Source organism: Cervus elaphus, chromosome 21 (genome assembly GCF_910594005.1).
Source record: "Cervus elaphus chromosome 21, mCerEla1.1, whole genome shotgun sequence".
Classification (NCBI taxonomy): domain Eukaryota; kingdom Metazoa; phylum Chordata; class Mammalia; order Artiodactyla; family Cervidae; genus Cervus; species Cervus elaphus.
Genome location: NC_057835.1, coordinates 8,126,351 through 8,146,561, shown reverse-complemented (window position 1 = coordinate 8,146,561; position 20,211 = coordinate 8,126,351). Strand labels below are relative to the sequence as shown.

General features: G+C 52.6%; 1 protein-coding gene across 4 annotated transcripts in view; it reads right to left on the bottom strand.

The window, feature by feature from the left end:
* The window catches only part of TRAPPC9 (trafficking protein particle complex subunit 9), a 385,243-nt gene that overhangs the window by 76,010 nt on the left and 289,022 nt on the right, over positions 1-20,211 (bottom strand). For all 4 annotated transcript variants that reach the window (XM_043879178.1, XM_043879180.1, XM_043879179.1 and 1 more), the window contains one exon: positions 12,586-12,676. In XM_043879178.1, the coding sequence (XP_043735113.1) occupies positions 12,586-12,676 (91 nt within the window). The remainder of the gene's footprint in view (positions 1-12,585; positions 12,677-20,211) is intronic.

The window sequence follows — 20,211 nt, the reverse complement described above, 5'->3', positions numbered from 1 at the left end:
CCCCCTCCATCACCACCACCACAAGCACCCCGCATGCACAGTCTCACTGGCAGCCTTGGTCTGAATGCTGCAGCTAAAAATACGCACCCACTGGTGAGACATGGAGGGCCTGCCGGTGCGGGCAGTGAGCAGCCTTCTCCCCGTGGAGGGCTGCAAATAGAAGCTGGGATCTGGGGCAGTGGCGACATGACCCGGGATGGCCAGAAAGCCCAGTGGCTCCTGGCCAGGACTCAGGCATCGAGGCCCTGGGGTCAGCACCACCTGCCACGGGGGGTTCAAACGCAGGCCCCGCCTGGGTCACCCGTCCACCCAGGCACCGTCCTGTCGGGCCACACCCTGTCCCCGTGTGCAGGGGTACGGGGCTGGAGTTTGAGCTACTCAGGGCAGGCCTGAGAGCCCTAAGGGACGCCTTGTGGGGCCAAGGGAGGACGGCAGGCTCACATTTATTATCGGTTGGCTGCTCATCCTCACGGCCCTCTCCCAGGCCTTAGCTCAAGACAGTCACTGGGGTCACGAAGCCAGGACTCCAGCCCGGGGCGCTGCCTCCCAAGTCCACATGGAAGTGGAGGTGAGTGAGCTGGAACCAAGGCCGAGGAGAGGCGGACGCCCCTGGTCTCCCCCCACTCCCTGGCAACCCCTCCCTGGCTCCGCGAAAAGACAGCTCAAGCCTCCTGACCAGCGCCTGCTCTTCTCAGGGGAACTGGGCGCCCCCACCCCGCCCCACGCCCAGATCCTGGCAGGTGCCCCTCCGCACTCCCAGGTAGCAGCCTCACGGCTGTCACCGGCCTGACACCCGGGCTCCAGGTCTCAGGCAGCAGGGCAGAGAGAGTCAGAGGCCTGGACTCTATGTCCCGGGAGGGAAATCTCGGGCAAGGCCCCCTCCTGGCAGCACGCTCCCGGCTGTCCTCTGTGAGCCAGGACGACCGGGCCATCTCCCCGACAGGGCCTCTTCCAGGCTCTGAGGCCACACGGACCCATGAGCACCTTGTGGACTGAAATGAGGCGGGGACATGAGAGAAGCTGATCCCGTGTCTGTACTCAAAGGGCTTCCACCTCAGTCGGCGAGACGGGGCAACTTAAGAAGAATATGAAGGCGCCACCGGCCCGAGGGCGCGGAGCTGGCGCGGCCGACGTGTAGAGCACGGGCACCCACACAGGCCGATGCGCGCTGTGACTGTGCTGAGGATGGCCGGTGCAGAGGAGCCGACGGGGCCAGGCCGTGCGGGGGCAGGTCCACAGGGGCCCTGGGCCTCGAAGGAGGAAAGGCAGGCAAGGCTGCTCGGATGGGCCACCAGGGAAGTGGACGCGAGCCCCCAGGAGCCCCCACAGCCCCTCTGGATGGGAAGGAGCCTTCAAGGTGCTCTGCACGATATGAGGAAGCCACGTGATTGCAGGAGGAGTCTGCACCCCGAAGGCTAGCCTTCCGGCCCTGTCCCTGGTGACGGGGGCTGGCAGGACGGACGACCTGGGGCAGGGAGGACCACTGCTATTACGACACCTCGGGCAGCAGCACAGAAGGCAGCGACTGGAGGAGCAGCAGAAGGGGCCCCGGGGGAGGGGGAGGCTGGGCTGTCGGCAAGAGATGGAGCTGGGATGTGGAGAAGCCAATAGCTGAGCACCCCCGCCCCCCGCGGGGGGAAGGGGAGCAGAGACTGGATGGGAGCAGGTGGCGTGGGGAGCAGGGAGGGGGTCGGGGCAGGGGAATGGGGGACCAGGAGGGCGTGGAGGGCATCTGCACCCCACTGGGATCCACCCATGCAGTGTCAAGAGGTTGAGACGCTGAGCATGGGGCAGGGCTGGGGCGGAGGTGGGAAGCTGGTTACTGCAGGGGCACTGGTGGATTGGCAACTCCATGAGAGAATGGAAGCCAATTGCTCAATGCCAAGGAAGCGAGGGAAGGGGATGAGCCTGAAGGATCCCTGCTGTGCTGGGCGGGTGAGAGGAATCAGAGTGAGCTGGTGGCCGTCAGCACAGACAGGAAGCACTGAGGGTGCGTGGGCAAGCTTGTCCTCATGTGTCCACGTACATCCCCGGGCACCACGCTCCGAGAAGGCTGGAGAGCAGCAACTCCCCAGGAGGGACAGCCATCCTCCCGTCTGCCTCTCGGTTTCTAAACACTGGTCCTCACCAAGGGGAACCGAGACCTCTTGGGAAAAAGGACGCCGTCAGAGTGGTACCTGATGGTGAACCTGGACCCCTGGTGCCAGGAAGCAAGGGCGCATTCAAAGGATGATGGAGACGTGTCGACAGGCACAGAAGTCAGCCTGACGGAGCACCCACGGGGCGTCAGAATGAACAAGGATGGTAACATGCTTAATCCACTGTGTAAAGTAGGGGAGGGTGACTTCATGCAGAGTAAAGGACAAAGAAAAGTATGATGAGTAGCTGGTGTTTACAAAGTTTCAAAGCACCTTCCCACAGAATGCTCAGTGATTATAAAGGAGCCTGACAGGTGGGAAGGCTGGCAGGCAGCACCGTCAGGGGAGCAAGGTGGCCAACACCTTTGTCTCCATGGGACAAATGGAGCCCACGGGCCATTTGAAAGGTGTGGCTCCTGCCAGGGACACGGGCATTGACTCTAATCACGAGGACACATCACACGAGTCCAGGTTGAGGGCATTCCACAAGTGGCCACATGGTAATATATGGAAGCATCAAGGTCAAAAAAAAAAAAGCCAAAGATGGGAATTGTTCCAAACCAATGGAGGCGAGAGACATATGCTGGCTGAAGGCAGCAGCGGCTCTGAACCCCACCCAGAACCTTTAGGAACAAAGGACGCTACTGGGACGACCGGCGAAACCTGAATGAGGGCGAAACCTGAATGAGGTCTCGGCACTGGGGGGTATTGATGGAACTGACACTTCCTGATTTTGACGGCTGTGTTGTGGTGAAACAAGGGAATGTCCTCGTTTGTAGGAAATGCAGTTTGGGATGACGGCACACCAAGCCAGCTACTGACTCTAAAGTAGCTCAGAATTCTAACCACGGTGCTTACAACTTTTCTGCAGGTCTGTCAATAATAACACAACTGCTTCCTCCTTTTCTTTATCCTTACATTCACTTCTAAAAGCCTGTGGAAATTCTGGTTAAAAGTCAGTAGACCCAGGCTTGAAATCCAGCTGTAGGTCACCAGCTCATCATGGTTTCAGGAGGCACAGAAAAGGGGAAAGCATGGACTCTGGTGTCACTGAGCAGCAGCTGAGCTCCTGCCTTCACTCTGCCACTCACTGGCTGAGTGACCCTGCGGACGCTTTGCATTTCCATCCCCCTAAAGCACAAGAATGACACCACCTGCTTCTGAGATGGACTGTGAAGGTTACATTGTTAATCCCTTCAGCAAATAGTTATCCAGCTGATATGTTCAGCTGTCACTGAAACGTCCCAGTAACAGTTTCAGGTTCTGAGAGTATGGCGAAGACCAGCTTCTCTCTCTGTGGAGCTTATACCCCAGCAGGGGTGGACAGACAAACAGGAAGAAAAAAACAAACCTGCATTGGTAATGAACTTTCAGAGAATAATAAGAATTATGGAGAAAAATAAGGCAGGCATGGCCTTAGAAGGGGATGGGGGGATGGGGAAACAAGAAAGCAGAGCTTAGAGAGGAGAGGAAAATAAAATCAACACAGAAAACAAAACCAAGAAGACACAGATCACAGGAGTCAAAAAAAGAAAAGCACAACAGAATCCATGACAGTTACGGCCAAACACATGTGCCACATCAAAGAATGCAGGTGGTCTAAGTTCACTGCTTAACGGAAAAGACACTGAAGTCAGATCACAAACAAAGCTCAGCTCTATGCTTCATCGAAGAGAACCACATGGGGCAGGGCGGGGCGGGGGGGAGTAATTCTCAAATGTTTAAGCCAAAACAAGAGGCAAAGATACATCAGCCAAACAAAAGGAAAGCAAGGATGGGAGTTATAGGGTCAGACCAGACTGAATAAAGGGCAAAAACATGAGAGGAGACAGACAAAGACACTTTAAGTGGTAAAAGGCACAACAAAGTGAGAAGAATTACGACAGTTATGCACTAAAGCCCATCGGCCTTCACACTGCACGTGTCACAGGACAGACAGTGTCACACTGATGGACGGAAGGCCGTCAGGGTGAAGACGATCCATGTCAGCAGGGACTGCAATTCACCTCTCACAGTCCAGGTGAGAGCAAATAAGGAAGGCTCTTAAAACCCAAGCAAATTGGGAAGGTAGAGCCAGGTGACACCTTTCAACTCAATACACTTAAAACAAGGAATAAGCCTTCTTTTTAAATGTCCAAGGAGTAGTCAGACACAAAAAATTAACCACCAAGAAATCTCAGTGAATTCTAAGAGGTGAGAATAGTACTAAACTATTAGAAAGTCATAACAAAATGGGAAAACAAAAAGGCTATGTTTTAAACAACTCTTGAGATAAAGATGAAACAAACTAAAATCACAGAATGCCTGAAAATATCCAACATGAGAAATTTTAATACCAGAATATGGTTAAAGCCATACTACAGGAAACGGAAATGGAAATCATAGGAAAATTCATAGCCCCATAAAACTATACTAATAATAGGAAATTTTAAATGAATGATTTAAATGTCCAACCCAGTAAGTGAGGGAAAAATAATACAAACTGAAATCAGGCAAAAAGAAAAAAAATTAATAAAGATAGAATTATTGAATTAGAAAAGAGAGAGGGGATATAATTAATGAAGAAAGTAGATCATGTGTTAGCTTGCTCAGTCAAGAAAAAAAAAAAGAAAAAAAAAAAAAGAAAAAAAAAAGAAGCAAAATTATATAAAAGAAGCAAAAATGGGGGGGGGGGGGACTCAAAAAGGCAGTTAAAGACCTAGAGAAGTTTTCTTTTTTAAAAAGTAAGCCACACAAGCTCTTACTGAAGTCAGAAAAATATATATGGAAGATGTTCAATGGGTATAGGGTTGATTTTACAAAGTGAAAAAATTCTACAGATCTTTGACATAATAATAAAAATAGAGTTAACACACTGAACACACCCCTTGGTTAAGATGGCAAATCTGTATTATGTGATTTTTTACCACAATATTTAAATAAACAAAGGAACAAATGCAAGAAAAAGACACTGAAGAGGATTATCCAAGTCAATATTAAAATACACTGTAAACTTACAATAAACATACGAGGATATTACTGGTTAGTGGATAGACAGATTAATGGAAGAGAATTCAAAGATTTTCCTAAGCATATGAGAAAATGGCATTGCTTATTTATGAAGACAGATTATTTATTAAGTACCTTGTGGATAAGTAGGCAGTTTTCTGGAAAAAGAAAAGGTGGATCCATGCCTCACTCCTCACACCTTAAGAAATTCCAGATAAATAAAAGATTTCAACGTTAAAACAACTGAGTCCATGAAAATAATAGAATTTTTTAAATGTAAGCTAAATGAGGAAAGTCTTTCCAAGTATGATATAAAAATATAAGGTGTTTTTGTTTTTTTTTAAAGAGATTGCCAAATTTAAATAAGTAATTTCCAGCTTGACTCACTCCTGGGAGCACTAGAATACTTATAAGGATATTTGTTGCAACAACATATATAATAGCAAAAGATGCTAAGGGTCCATCAAAAGACAGAGTAAATGAATTACACACATCTTACCCGGGGTTACAAAGACTGCTGCAGCTCCACATGGAGCTGTGTGTCTGCACACGGAAGGAGACCCAGCCTGTGTCATTAAGCGAGAAAGGAGAGTTGCAGAAAGTTCTCCCAAGATCCCCGGGGGGAAAACACACACACTCTGCATGTTTTTTCTTCTTTTATAAATTTTCCCCCCTTTTTAATCACTTTACATATTTATATTTGGCAGAGGGGCCAAAGAGACAATGATTCAGCCCCTTGGCCTCCCTGAACCCATCACGAGGCCAGCCAGGCTTCAGACCAGATGACCACTCGCCACCGCACCAAGGAGGGGTCTTCAGCCCATCAGCCTCTGCTGCTGACAAGCGCTCCGTCGTGTCCGACTCTGTGTGACCCTATGGACTGCAGCCCCCCAGGCTCCTCTGCCCACGGGATTCTCCAGGCAACCATACTGGAGTGGGTGGTCATTTCCTTCTCCAGGGGGATCTCCCCAACCCAAGGATCATATCTGGGTTTCTGGCACCTGGGACTCACCAAAGTCTGGTTAACCTGGCCCCACACACCCGGCCTGGTCAGTGGGCCTGAGTGCTGGCCCTCTTCCCAGGCTCAGCTGTTTGGAGACGTGGGCCGTGAGGGAGAACGCACAGCCCAGCACCGTCACTAAATTAACTCAACAGGAGACGGAGGTCAGCGGGCAGCTCAGCTGCCAGGGAAGCCTGGGCCACACACAGCCGTGTGAGTCCGAAGACACAAGTGCGGCCGTTCGCCCACGAATCTCATGACATAAACAAACTGATGATTGCCCACTGAGGCCTCCAGGTACCAGCTCAATGAGAGGACGTTCTGCAGGACTTGGGGCGCATCTCCCCGAGAGCCCCGGGAGGGCAGGAGCAGCCGGAGCTCGGGCACAGGACAGGCTGGTTGCCTTGCACACCTGAGTCCAAACTCCTGGGCGGAGGTGGACGATGCACAAGGGGCCACTGAGGCAGATGGAGCAACATTCAGACATGACGAACCCACAGCACCCTGCAGTGGTTCTGTCCCCGGGGAGGCCCATGAGCCTCATCGGGGCTGTGGGCTGTGCTTCGTCCCAAGCCCACCCCTTTGGACAGGTGGCTGCAGACGTCAGGGTCCAGGGCTGCCTCTGGCCGCTGCTTCCAGGACAGCCGGCAAGCACACCAGGCTGCATGGGGATGGTCTGTTGACCGACCTGGGCTCCTCTACCTGCATCAGACCAGCAGGGATCAAGTCTAACTTACCTGAGTGCAGATAGACGGATCCACCCATCCAGGAATCTGTGTATTCCCTGTAACTTCATGCAACAAACACCCCATGAGTCTGTTTCCTAATTTGTAACAGTTCAGTTCGGTCTCTCAGTCGTGTCCAACTCTTTGCGACCCCATGGACTGCAGCACGCCAGGCTTCCCTGTCCATCACCAACTCCCAGAGCTAGCTCAAACTCATGTCCATTGAGTCTGTGATGTCATCCAACCATCTCATCCTCTGTCGTCCCCTTCTCCTGCCTTCAATCTTTCCCAGCCTCAGGGTCTTTTCCAATGAGTCAATTCTTTGCACCAGGTGGCCAAAGTATTGGAGTTTCAGCTTCAGTATCGGTCCTTCCAATGAATATTCAGGACTGATTTCCTTTAGGATGGACTGGTTGGATCTCCTTGCAGTCCAAGGGACTCTCAAGATTCTTCTCCAACACCACAATTCAAAAGCTTCAATTCTTCATTGCTCAGCTTTATGGCCCAACTCTCACATCCATACATGACTATTGGAAAAACCATAGCTTTGACAAGACAGACCTTTGCTGGCAAAGTAATGACTCTGCTTTTTAATATGCTGTATAGGTTGGTCATAGCTTTTCTTCCAAGGAACAAACGTCTTTTAATTTCATGGCTGCAATCACCATCTTCAATGATTTTGGAGCCCAAGAAAATAAAGTCAGCCACTGTTTCCACGTTTCCCCATCTATTTGGCATGCAGTGATGGGACTGGATGCCATGATCTTAGTTTTCTGAATGTTGAGTTTAAGCCAACTTTTTCCCTCTCCTCTTTCACTTTCATTAAGAGGCTCTTTAGTTCTTCTTCACTTTCTGCCATAAGGGTGGTGTCATCTGCCTATCTGAGGTTATTGATATTTCTCCCAGCAATCTTGATTCCAGCTTGTGCTTCCTCCAGCCCAGCGTTTCTCATGATGTACCCTGCATATAAGTTAAATAAGCAGGGTGACACTATACAGCCTTGACGTACTCCTTTTCCTATTTGGAACCAGTCTGTTGTTCCATGTCCAGTTCTAACTGTTCCTTCCTGACCTGCATACAGATTTCTCAAGAGGCAGGTCAGGTGGTCTGGTATTCCCATCTCTTTCAGAATTTTCCACAGTTTATTGTGATCCACACAGTCAAAGGCCTTGGCATAGTCAATAAAGCAGAAATATATGTTTTTCTGGAACTCTCTTGCTTTTTCGATGATCCAAAGAGGATGCCAGTGGATGTTGGCAATTTGATCTCTGGTTCCTCTGCCTTTTCTAAAGCCAGCTTGAACATCTGCAAGTTCACGGTTCACATATTGCTGAAACCTGGCTTGGAGAATTTTGAGCATTACTTTACTAGCATGTGAGATGAGTGCAACTGTGTGGTAGTTTGAGCATTCTTTGGCATTTCCTTTCTTTGGGATTAGAATTTGGCCTTGGAGTACAGAATGAAGCAGGGCAAAGGCTAATAAGAGTTTTGCCAAGAGAACACACTGGTCATAGCAAACACCCTCTTCCAACAACACAAGAGAAGACTCTACACATGGACATCACCTGATGGCCAACACTGAAATCAGATTGATTATAACTTTGCAGCCAAAGATGGAGAAGCTCTATACAGTCAGCAAAAACAAGACCGGGTGCTGACTGTGGCTCATATCATGAACTCTTTATTGCCAAATTCAGATTTAAATTGAAGAAAGTGGGGAAAACCACTAAACCATTCAGGTATGACCTAAATCAAATCCATTATGATTATACAGTGGAAGTGACAGATAGATTTAAGGGACTCGATCTGATAAACAGAGTGCCTGATGAACAGAGGTTCGTGACATTGTACAGGAGACAGGGATCAAGACCACCCCCAGGAAAAAGAAATGCAAAAAAGCAAAATGGCTGTCTGAGGAGGCCTTACAAATAGCTCTGAAAAGAAGAGAATTTAACTCAGATGACCATTATATCTACTACTGTGGGCAAGAATCCCTTAGAAGAAATGGAATAGACCTGATAGTCAACAAAAGAGTCCAAAATGCAGTACTTGGGTGCAATCGAAAAAACTACAGGATGATCTCTGTTCATTTCCAAGGCAAACCATTCAACATCACAGTAATCCAAGTCTATGCCCTGACCAGTAGTGTGGAAGAAGCTGAAGCCGGACAGTTCTATGAAGACCTTATAAGACCTTCTAGAACTAGCACCCAATTTGTAACAGGGGGATGGTAATTATGACCTGAAGACTTGCAGAGGTCAGACAGACCACATAGAGAGTTTAGGCACAGCGTCTTGCTCCCCAATAAGGGCATTTGGTTCTCTGGGGCACAGCAGTGGGCAGCGCTGCCTGGCCGCTGTCTCCCAGACGGGCATCCCCTCGTGCCCACAAGAGCTTCCTGCACATCACAGCTCGGCACTGGGGTGGGGGCTTGCTCAGCGATTATCTGGAGGATCTGAAAGCATCCCCTCCACGGTGTAGCCAACACCTGACCAGGACCCACCGGCGCAGACCAGGCGCTGTGCATCTGAGAAGCCATGAGGAGGACAGTGCTGTCAGCTGGGGAGGGAGACAGGGCGGAGCCATGGGACAATCAAATCAGTGTGAGAAACTGCTCGGTCCGTTAGTCACCACCGCCCCGTATCCATGGAAACAACTGGAGCCGGCCCTCAACACAGGCCGTCAGGAGGCTCCCACCCTCGTGGGAGCGCAGCCTCCCCCAGCCCGCAGTTCTGCTCCCAGAGAACGGAGACAGGAGGCAGCTGACTAGGGGTCCTGCCCCAGGCCCCTCCCCAGCCCTGCCCTCTGTCCCACCTTGCCCTGGGATGCTCTGCAGAAGGAACGCACACAGTCCTGGGGCCACCCCAGAATCCAGCCCAGAACCTGGCTTCCTCTCCTCCGGGACCCCCACATGACATCAGTCCCAGTGGTCTCCACTGCCCCAGGGCCAGTCCGCTCTTAGAGGGAAGGGACAGACTCTCGCCGCATCATAGGCCTCTCCTCAAACCTTGCCCTTGCACCTCCAGTTTACAAATGGGAGACCCAGGCCCAGAGAAATTGCCGACTTGCCCAAGGATGGTGCCCCGTGAGGAAGCAGCAGAGCCAGGACTGAGACGCGTGGTGGGTTCTGTCAGCAGGCCCCCTGTGACCAGTGATGCTAACACAGATGCTGTGCTCTCTGGCACCGGGCCACAGAACAGGAACCATTTCAGGGTCTCCCTGCAGAGGGCGTGACCCTGAAACACAGAGAAAGCTCTGTGTACAGCCAGTGCAAGTGACTCACGAAACAACAAACACCTCCAAGAAGCAGAAACATCTAGACACCAGAACAAGCAGTAAGTCAGCCCACAGCCGCTTGATGAAATTATAACAAGGACTTGAACGGCAAGTGTAAGACGTGTTTATAACATGAGAAATACTTGTTTTCTCAAGTATTAAAAAAAAAAAAAGGACACAGAGTACAAGAACAGTATGATCATCTTGGTGAACAAAATGCAAATTGGGGGATAGCAGAAAGACTTAGAAAGGCACCAAAATGAAATGAAATAGAGACTGGTTTAGGGGACGGAAGAGTGGAAAAAGAAAATTTTTCTCTGTCAAACTTTTCTGATTTGCCCTGCTTTTCTATAGCGAGAATATATTGCTTTTGTGAAGTGAATGAATGGGAAGGTCAAGATTCCAGGGTAAGGAACCTTGCCTCTAAGACACCAGTAGGACAGCCCGAGTGATGCGGAAAGGAGCCGGTGACCCCGAGACGTCAGCTCCATGGCAGAGGTGACAGGGAGCGGGGAGGTGGCAGGGATGAAGACCCCACCCCAATGCAGATGGGTGGTGGGCCGGGGAGGCCAGCCCGGGCAGGAGGTGGGCAGACAAAACGCACAACCGCACCTCTTAGCCCCTGCCCTGGAACTACGCTCTACAGGGTGGGAAAGTCACCTCAGAAACTCGGGCTCCCACAACGCCCACGGCACTATCAATGGTCAAAAGTCACACATCCACTCGACAAAACATCCCAAGAGCCTTAAAAATCACACGTCTTTTGACTTCATAACTCCAAAACGAGCAAGCCAAGGAAAATCAGAGAAAAATGCGTGCAGACGGATGTTCCCCGGAAACTGCCAGACATGGCGACACTTAAACTAATCATGACACGGAACAGGAAGATATCACGCGGTGTTTCTGGGGCATGTGGACCCTCAGAGACAAGACCCAGGCTGCACGGGACGCTGCTGGGGCCTGGAAGTGCTGGGCAGGGCTGCCGGCCATTGTGGGTGCCGCCCACAAGCCCTCCTGGAGGAAACGCCTTTGAGTCCTGGTTCTGTGGTGTAACAACTCATGCATCTTCTCCAGGATAAAATCCTTAATACCAGCACTCGTGTGCACGTGACACACGACAAGGAAAACACCTGTAAGGAGACCAACGCAAATCCAGCAAGGTGCCCCCACCCCCATCTCTGGAAGGAGTCCAACCCTGCGGACCCTCCAGCTTGGCCGGTGCCTTGGAGCACTCCCTTCTTTTGACTGACTCGATGTCTGAATACACACTTTGTGTCACTGCTTCCAAGGGCTGGATCCCCGGGGGCTGGAGAGCTAGGTGTCCGACCCTCCTCAGCCGGTACATCCGGTGGAAGTCGCTGTCTGAGCCCAGGTCACCAAGAGACAAGGCGCTGCGAGCTAGGATAGGGAGGGACACCCTGAGAGGTGCAAACTGGGACACGCTCTGCAGAAATACCACCCATCTCCTTTCACTTGGGCTGGACCAGCGAGGCAGGCAGATTCCGAGGAAGGAGCCCCGGGTGTCGGGCTCAGCCCACTCACAGCTGCCATGTTGGCGCCGCTCACCGGACCCCCAACAACCTTCACCCGAGAGTGGGCAGCTCCAGGCAGCCTGAGGGGTTCTCACAAACTGAAGACCAGTGAGGGAACTCAAGGGGAGAGGACTGTCTTTCTCCTCCAGCCCCTGGGGTAATTCTCCTGTGCCTCTAGAGTGCAAAAATGGGGAGGTTGAGCTAATCAGTTAACTGGAGGAAAGACCAGATACTGACTCACAACAGTCTCTGGGCTAAAGCAGAGAAAGAAGGCACATCCATGATTGTCTGCATCTGACCCAGTACAGATTACATGACGGGATCATTTCCAGAGAACAATACAGACTCTCATTTCAACAACAATTCTACATTTGAGCTTGTTTCTCAACAAAATTTCTCCACTGCTATTTCGGAAGGCACAGACTGGGGTGAAAGTTCCAGGTGCGACAGGCAGCGAGCGTTCACACACCTTGTTCTAAGTGCCACCTCCCAGCGCTCTCTCGGGCAGAGTACTGGGGTGAGTTAAGGTGTTTACCAAACAAACTCAGAGCTCATCCAGCAGAGAGGAGGAACCGCCCCTGGCTCCCTCCCACCACCCCATCACTCGAGGAGCACAAGGATCTGCAGAAGCCACATCCACGCAGACACCGTAAGTGCCACCACGGAGGACGCGGGTTCCGCAGCAAGGGGACCCGAGCGCACGTCCGCATCGTCACCACGCCTGAGCTCAGAGGGCAGCAGCCTGGCCCCAAGGCTGTGCTGACCGGAAGCCCGCGGACCGAGCTCGGGAGAGACGCAGACGTCCACGCGACGGTGAGCTGCCCTCCCCGCCCGGTTCCCTGAAGACCTCGGCACACAGCACCCGACGCGAGCCCGCGAGTTCTGAGCAGAGGCGCGCGCACCCAGAGGTGACGGGCAGTACTCACCCCAGAGCAGAGGGGCCAGCTGCAGGTGCTCCAAGACCAGCTGGTTCAGGAGGCCCTCCACACTCGCCTCGCCTGTGCGCTTCAGAGATGGGTGAGTGTAGTTAAGGAAAACTCCGCGATCGCCAAGCCCGGGGCCCAGAGGAGAGGTTCTAGAAGTTTCTCGACAGACAGGAAACCCTCCGGAGCAGGTGAACGCCCCCCTCCTCTCAAGGGATGGTCAAATGTGTGGGAAACAGGTACGTAGACGTGTCAAGGGCCTCTCCCCTCTCCCCTCTCCCCCTGCTCTCCACCACCAAATCTGATAAATTGAGCTGTTGTGTGAAGAAGGGAAGTCCACCCGGATAGGTTCAATCCAGCAGCTGTTCTTGCTGGGGGAAATAAAGAAGAGGGAAGGTTGTTTTTCCTAAAGAGCGTGCAAACTGTGCCTCAGTGTTCAATACAGCCCAACGTGTTTCTCTACACGTGTCGGCTTCATGCTGCTTTCACGTCTGTCGCGTTATACATCTTGATGTAATTACACATATTATTACGAATGGGCTCACTTAGGCAAGTTCATAATCGAGGAAGTCATACTGCCTCTCAGCAAGTATCAGTGGATGAAGAAATTGGGTTTAGAAGTGCAGAAAATAGGTGTCTCCAAGGTGCTAATATTAAACAGCCCGTGTGGTCCTCAGAAACGCAGCTGTAAACTGCTTTCCCTTTTCCGACATAAATGAAAGCCCTAGCATTTAAGCCGCAATCAAAAGGGAAGACTATAGCTCCTGACACTCTCTAGTGACCGGCAAAGTGGGGAGAATCCCATTACTTTCTTCCTTTAGCAAGTTAACTGCACTCAACAAACACACAGTGTGTGTCTGAAACAAGCGAGGCGTGGTGAGAAGCACTCAGCACGCTGAAATGACCGGACATGAACCTTAAATTTGGGAGGCTCACATTCCAACAAGGATGACAACGCAGGAACATACCATTGCACTTGTCAAGCCTGAGGACAGTCATGTCAGGATGGAGCCAGGCAGGCAGAGCAGACGGGCCAGGGTGGGCAGCGAGGGGCGCCAAGGCCCAGAGGGAACGAAGACCAGAGTTCCAGGGTCCCTCCTGCCAGGGCCCAAGCGGGCCAGCTGGCCGCACACGGCAATGGGTCTGAGACTGGAGCTCGGGCTAAGCTGCTGGCATCCAGGGCACTCAGGAGCCCCTACCTACCTACCTCTCCAGTCCTGCCACCGCCCCCCCGCCAAGTCCTTCTTCCTGTTTCCACTCTTCCAAAATACACGTGCCTTCTTGGAACTCCAGTCTCCACATTCTATGCTCTTTGCCTGGAAACGATTTTCCCTGCCCTCTTCCGCCTCCTCACTATACTCATCCTTTAACTCTCATCTCAGACCGCGCTCCTCCAGGAAGGCTTCCCTGAGCTGTCTCTGCTCCGAAGGCCCTCGGCTTCCCCACTAGACGTGTGTGTCTCCCGCTGTCTGGCTTCACCACTGGCCTGTCACTCATGCAGGGCAGAGCCCTCCTGGTGGCGTCTGGACCAGTGCCCCAGTCCCTGTGGCTGCTCCATGAACATGGTGACTGAATGCACGCCAGCATGAGTCAGCGTCCCAGGTACGTGGTGCAGGGGCCACGTGTGTGTGCGTGTTTTCTGTCTTCTCTCCTGACCCTCTGGGGGTTATTTTCACTTACATGAAATTAAGACTTCAGAATACAGTAGATTACTGCCTCTTGTTTAAAAAAAAAAAAAAAGAAAATCACGGCAGGCTTTTGAGGCTGACCACACATGGCGCTTGAAGAACAGAAATAGTGCCTGATGAACATGGCCAGGATGCAGACCTCTGAAATGATTAATTAGAAGAGCGAGTAAGCGAGTGAGTAATCACAAAGTTGCCAAGTGGCACTGGGGCTTTGGAAGCCATTCTAATAGCATATTTCTGTATTAATTTGCTTTCGGACATGAGCCATAAAATTATACAGCTGAGCTAATAAAGCCAATTACCTGCATGGCCGTCCCCCTCCCCTTCGGCCCCATCAGCCACCAAAACAGCCTTGTGTCTGAGCCTGGACATATGAACACAGCCCTGGCTGATCAGTCAGCTACTGAGACCTTAATTAGCCACTCTCACAGCCCGGGTGACAATGTCATAGTGAGGACAGTGGACGTGGCATTGGCTGCTCTTTCTTAAATACACGGACTCTGGCATTCGGGGCAAGAGGTCAATAAAGAATGATGATGATGACGATAATTCTTATCACTACTGCTGCAAAGAGAGTATTTCCAAAGTGAGTCCCATGAGGGAGGCTCAGTGTTTAACATGGATCGTCTCAGTTTAAAAATACTCGCTATTTTCAAATTAAGGCTTGAGAATGTGGTGGGTATAAGACAGGGACTATTATTTCCATCTCAGAGATTTAAAAAAAAAAAAAAAAACCTCAGGCCCATGGGGATAAGAAGAAAAGAGAACACAGCTAGGAAGTGGCAGGATTGAACCCATCCCACCCTGGAGCCCATGATATGGCTCCCACTTTCAGACACTTTGTTATAAACACTGCACTGACTCCTCACACAAACCTGGAAGCTGGGACCTGTGATTCCCCACTTGATAAATGAGGACGCTCAGTGCACAGGGCCTGGGTATGGCCAGGACCCCGTGTGCTCCCAGCAGGAGCATGGCCAGCCTCCTTCCGCCAACTGAGAGGGCACTGTCCATGGTGCTGAAGAGCCTGACTTCCCTGTAAGCCATTCCTAGTCACCTGGGAAGGGCTTCCCCTCTGGCTCCCTGGTGAAGACTATGCCTGCAATGTAGCATACGCAGGTTCACTCCCTGGGTCAGGAAGATCCCCTGGAGAAGCGCATGGCAACCCACTGCAGCATTCTTGCCTGGAGAAGCCCATGGATGGAAGAGCCTGGCGGGCTATGGTCCATGGGGTCACAAAAAGAGCTGGACACAACTTAGTGACTAAAACAACAGTCACCTGGGACACCGCAATTAAGATTCCAAGTCAGCTGATGTGCTCTTGTCCCCAAGATCTGCTCCTGCAGCAGGGGGGCCGTGGCCGCTGCTGGTGCCAGTCAGGCTTTGCAGGTCTCCTAGGCACACCCACAAGCACAAACCCATAGGCAAACCCTGCGCACCTGGGACAGAACTCCCAGGCGCCCAGCTCAGTTCCCCCAGCACACGTTTGTCTGACCCCGGGGCCTCCCACAGGCCACTTATGGCTCTGCCAAGGAGCCACACGGCCCCTTCACAGCGCCCTCTGCGCCTGCAGCTTCCTGCCTCAGCCACAGCTGAGCTCCCTGGAGCCACCTCAGCTCACACCCACCTCTCAGAGGCGGGGAGCCAAGAGGCCCAGGCTGGCCCTTGCTCAGTTTAAACATCTGCTGCTACGCTGTGCTCAAACTTGTCAGGCTGACGAGTGGGCAGCCCCAGAGTGGCCAGCATCGAGCACCAGCAGGAGGCCCGCAGGCCACTGCTCAGTGCTGGGCTCCCTGCCTAACTCCCCGGGTAGCACCGGCCACCCCGGGCCATGGGTACTTATGGCCACGACTGTTCCTGCACAAGGCTGTGGTGAGTGCCTGGGGCCAAGGCCAGGCTTCCTGTCTCCAAGTCCCTAATTCAGAGCTGCAGGGCTGGGAAGCTGTAAAAGTCAACTGAACGAGAGCTTCTCCAGGAGCAATGCAGTGGCTTTAAGTGATGACGACCCTGGGCCACAGCTTATTGACCACTCACTCCTGCTCACTCAGGTTAGGGAGCCCCGTGCTGAGCGCCCGGGCTGTGGGCGCGTGATCCCAGGCCAGGAGGGCCGGCTTGCACCTCGTGCCCCTCCCCCACCAGCGAGAAGCACAGGATGCAGCTCTTTGGGGACAGAGGGGACACGAGGGTGGCAGAAGTGACGCAGCCCAGCTCTCTGATGGTAGCATCTCTCAGTCCCTTCTTCAAGCCTAAAATCTGCTAGAAGAGAAAGGCTTACACACTTCAGACCCAGGAAACGAGGAACAACAAATACACCATCACTTGGGAAGGGTGACTTCCTGGCTCAGAGAGGCCTTGTTCTGTGCCCCTCACACGCCAGGTTCAGAGCGGGGCCCCTGCACGGGTTCCCCAGGAAACCCGCAGAGCGCAGGCGGGGTCAGGCAGCCCCGCAGCCCAACAGGAACCCCAACACTCGAGCTTCTCCACTTCAACTCCACACCCTCCAGAGGCCTGGCCGAGAGCCGAGGAGCAGGAGGGAGCGTGCAGGGCAGACCTGTACACCCTGGCCTCACAGGCCCTCTCGCCCCACTTCCCGGAGTGGGGGGTGCGATCCGCAGAGCCAGGGACGTCATGGACGCCCCACGCCAAGCCAGGGGGCGGAGAGGGGGGCAGGCGGTCATCCCAACCTCCTAAACCGTGTGTGAGCACACTGCCCCAGCTGGAAGCCCTTCAAGCGCCCTAGGGATAAAATCCCAGCCCCCTGGCAGACCATGCAACTTCTCCGCGAGTTTTCCCAGGCTGACCTCTGCCCCGCAGACCTGGAGGCCTCGGTGTGCAGCAGCCAAGCTGAACCACTGGGACCAGTGGCAACAGACGGGCTGTTTGTGGCCTCGGGGCCCTGACTCCCGCACCCCTCAGCCTGGAACCCTCTTCGGCCGTGGCCTCCTGGTGACCACCACCCGTCTCCAGCCTGAACTTCACTTCATCTGGGACGTCCTCTACAATCCACCCAGCAATCACCCCAGCCAGACCATCATGAATGAACCCTGTGCGTGCATCCGCGGTGTGCGTGTGCCCCCAAGAGCCTTCCTGCCAGTGGGCGGGCCTGGATCCACGCCAGCGTGTCAATACCTATGATGTGGGCTGCGGTAGCTGCTGGGGATGAAAAGACTGGCCAGGGTGAGGTCCTCCCTACTTTAAGAAGCCCCATCTATCATGCAAGGATCATATCTTAGGATTATTAGTTACCCATCATTGTTAGTGACACCTAGTCAATATCTGTGCAGAGCTGTTTTGTTTACGAATGTCCCCACACACGTCGTCTTGGTTAATCGTCTGTGTGTCATGGGAGCCGTGGATGTGTGTGTGTGCGTCACTAAGTCCTGTCTGACTCTTTGCGACCCCATGGACTGTTGCCCACCAGGCTTCTCTGTCCATGGGAGTTTTCCAGGCAAGAATACTAGGGGCAGGGGTGTGGGGGTGCCACTTCCTTCTTTAGGGGATCTTCCCAATCCAAGGACTGAACTTGCGTCTCCTGCATCTCCTGCATCAGCAAGTGGATTCTTCACCTTGGAGCCACCAGGGAAGCCCAGGGAAAATGGATATTTGCGTCGAAATCTTGGAAAAACAGCTCCAGAGGCAAGGAAGGTGCAGAAACTTAATAAAACATCTTCCCTCTTATTTTCTGCCAGCCCATTAGCAGTGAAACATTTGGTCACGGGCTGCAGTCAAAGGACCCCTCAAAACCACAGAGCAGTTTTTGAGATCCTGCCTGTGTGTATGGGACTGAAGTTTACCATGAGCCAGTCTGACGCCCTAGAAAAATGACTGTTCGTTCCATCAGGTCCTCCCGTGGGGAAGATGCAGCCAGCGGGTGGAAGCCTGGGTCTCTCCCAAGAGAGGGAAGCACCGGACTCTGAACACCTGGCTGTCACACATGGTCCACAGAGACCAGCCCTCAAGAGCAGCTGACGCAGGCGTCTCTACACGGCTGAGATGAGGATCCCGGAGTGGGGAGCCCCGTGGGAAGCAGGCCTGAACCTCGGCCCCCTCTCCCAGGAAGACACGCTGCCTGTGCCCCACGCACCTGCTCTGGAAAGACACCCACAGGTGCAGGGACTTAGCCCGCCACACTTCAGCTCTGATGAATTAGCAAATTGTCATAACTACGGATTACGCTAATGGAAAGACTGTTCTAGGTGATTAATGAGACTCTTTCCCACGACACTGTTTTCCAATTTGCATCATGAACTTTGAGAATGCCGACGCCGGGTGTTCTCGTCCCAGCAGGGGTGCCGGTGGCATCTGGGCTCAGCTCCCTGGATGGCCCACGAACTGCCAGGGAGAGTCTGCAAGTGATTCAGGGTCGAGGTCTTGCTGGGTGAAGAGAGGGTAGTCTCGGGGTAGAGGGCTGGCAAAAATGAGGGAGCCCTGCAGTCAGCAGCATGCCCGAGGGATGCTCGTCTCTCCGGCTTCATCTGGAAGATGGGGACAAACGGAGGCCATTGTGGCAGAGACCAGGCGCCTTCTGTTCTTCCTCCCAGCACAGAGCTGGCAAGAGTGCAGACTTTGGAGCCAGACGGCCAGGCACGAGTCCCAGCTCCACCACTTACGAGCTGGGGGACCCAACGCAAGGTAGGTCATCTCACAGGACCGAGGTTCTCTCCTCTGTGGAATGTGGATGAGGACAGCTTCACTGGGTTTTTGTAAAAATTGAGTAAATCGATGTAAATTGCTCAGAACGGTGCTGGCATCTAGTAAGGGCCATATGGGTGTTAGCTATTACTTAAGCCCCATAAGTAATTGTATGCTATTAGATGCTCACAATCATTGTCACGCCACAAGCACACAGGATGTGTACAAGCCCAACAGGTGACCAATCACACGAGCACAGGGCGCGTGGACTCACGTGCCTGCTCACACGCACACGGGGAACTCTTCTGTCCACTCTAGGGCAGGAGCCCTTCTCCACCCTCCCGGGCCGGCCAAACCTCACATCTGTGCACTCTCTCCCTGCACCAAACCCTGGTTCCTTTCAAAGTAACTTCAAGGCATGCATATCCGGATTGGAGGTGGTGGGGGGGTCAAGGATCAAACATGTGTCCCTGCCACATCCCTCCCACCGTCTGCTGAAGGCTAAGCAGCCAGGGCAACTTTACAGCCTCAAAAGAAGGTCAGGAGAGGTGCTTCTCTCTGGCTGGCCCGGCACCCCCACAACAAGGATCAAGCCTCTGAAGCCATGATCACCCACAGCCATAAACACTGATTCCCTAAGGACAGAGATACGATGCGAGCCCGCACTTGACTGAAGACGATCAAGGAATCAGCTGTGCTGAGGACAGGAGCTGCCTGTTTTAGAATCCATTTAGATGAAACTGTCTCTCCTAACGTGACTAGTAGGAAAACCTAATGCACTGTTTTAAAGGAGTCTTCTCTAAAAATACCTAATTTCTCTTGGGCGATGAGAAGACAGAGCTCCGATAAAAGCGTCTGTGAGAGTTAGCTAGGAGCCAACTAGGGAGGCTGAGGGGCTATCTCAGGCAAACCAGCACAAACAGCTTAACCTTCCTGCGTCTTTATTTATCATAAATACTTATTATTTATTTGGCTGCACTAGATCTTAGTTGCAGCATGCGAGATCTTCAGTTGCATCATGTGGGATCTAGTTCCCTGAGCAGGGATTGAACCTGGGCCCCTTGCTTTGGGAATTCAGAGTCTTAGCCGCTGGACCACCAGGGGAGTCTCATCTGCCTCTGTCTTTAAAGGAAGGAGGGCTCAGCTACTGACAAGTTTTCCTCACTGGTGGGAACACTGTCTTGGAAGTTGAGAAGCTGGGTGTAGCTGTTTGCCAGGTCACCTGTCCTGGTGAAGACGTCGTGCTCAGGGTTGTATAGGGTTGTGATTGTTGTTCAGTCGCTAAGTCACGTCTGACTCTTCGACCATG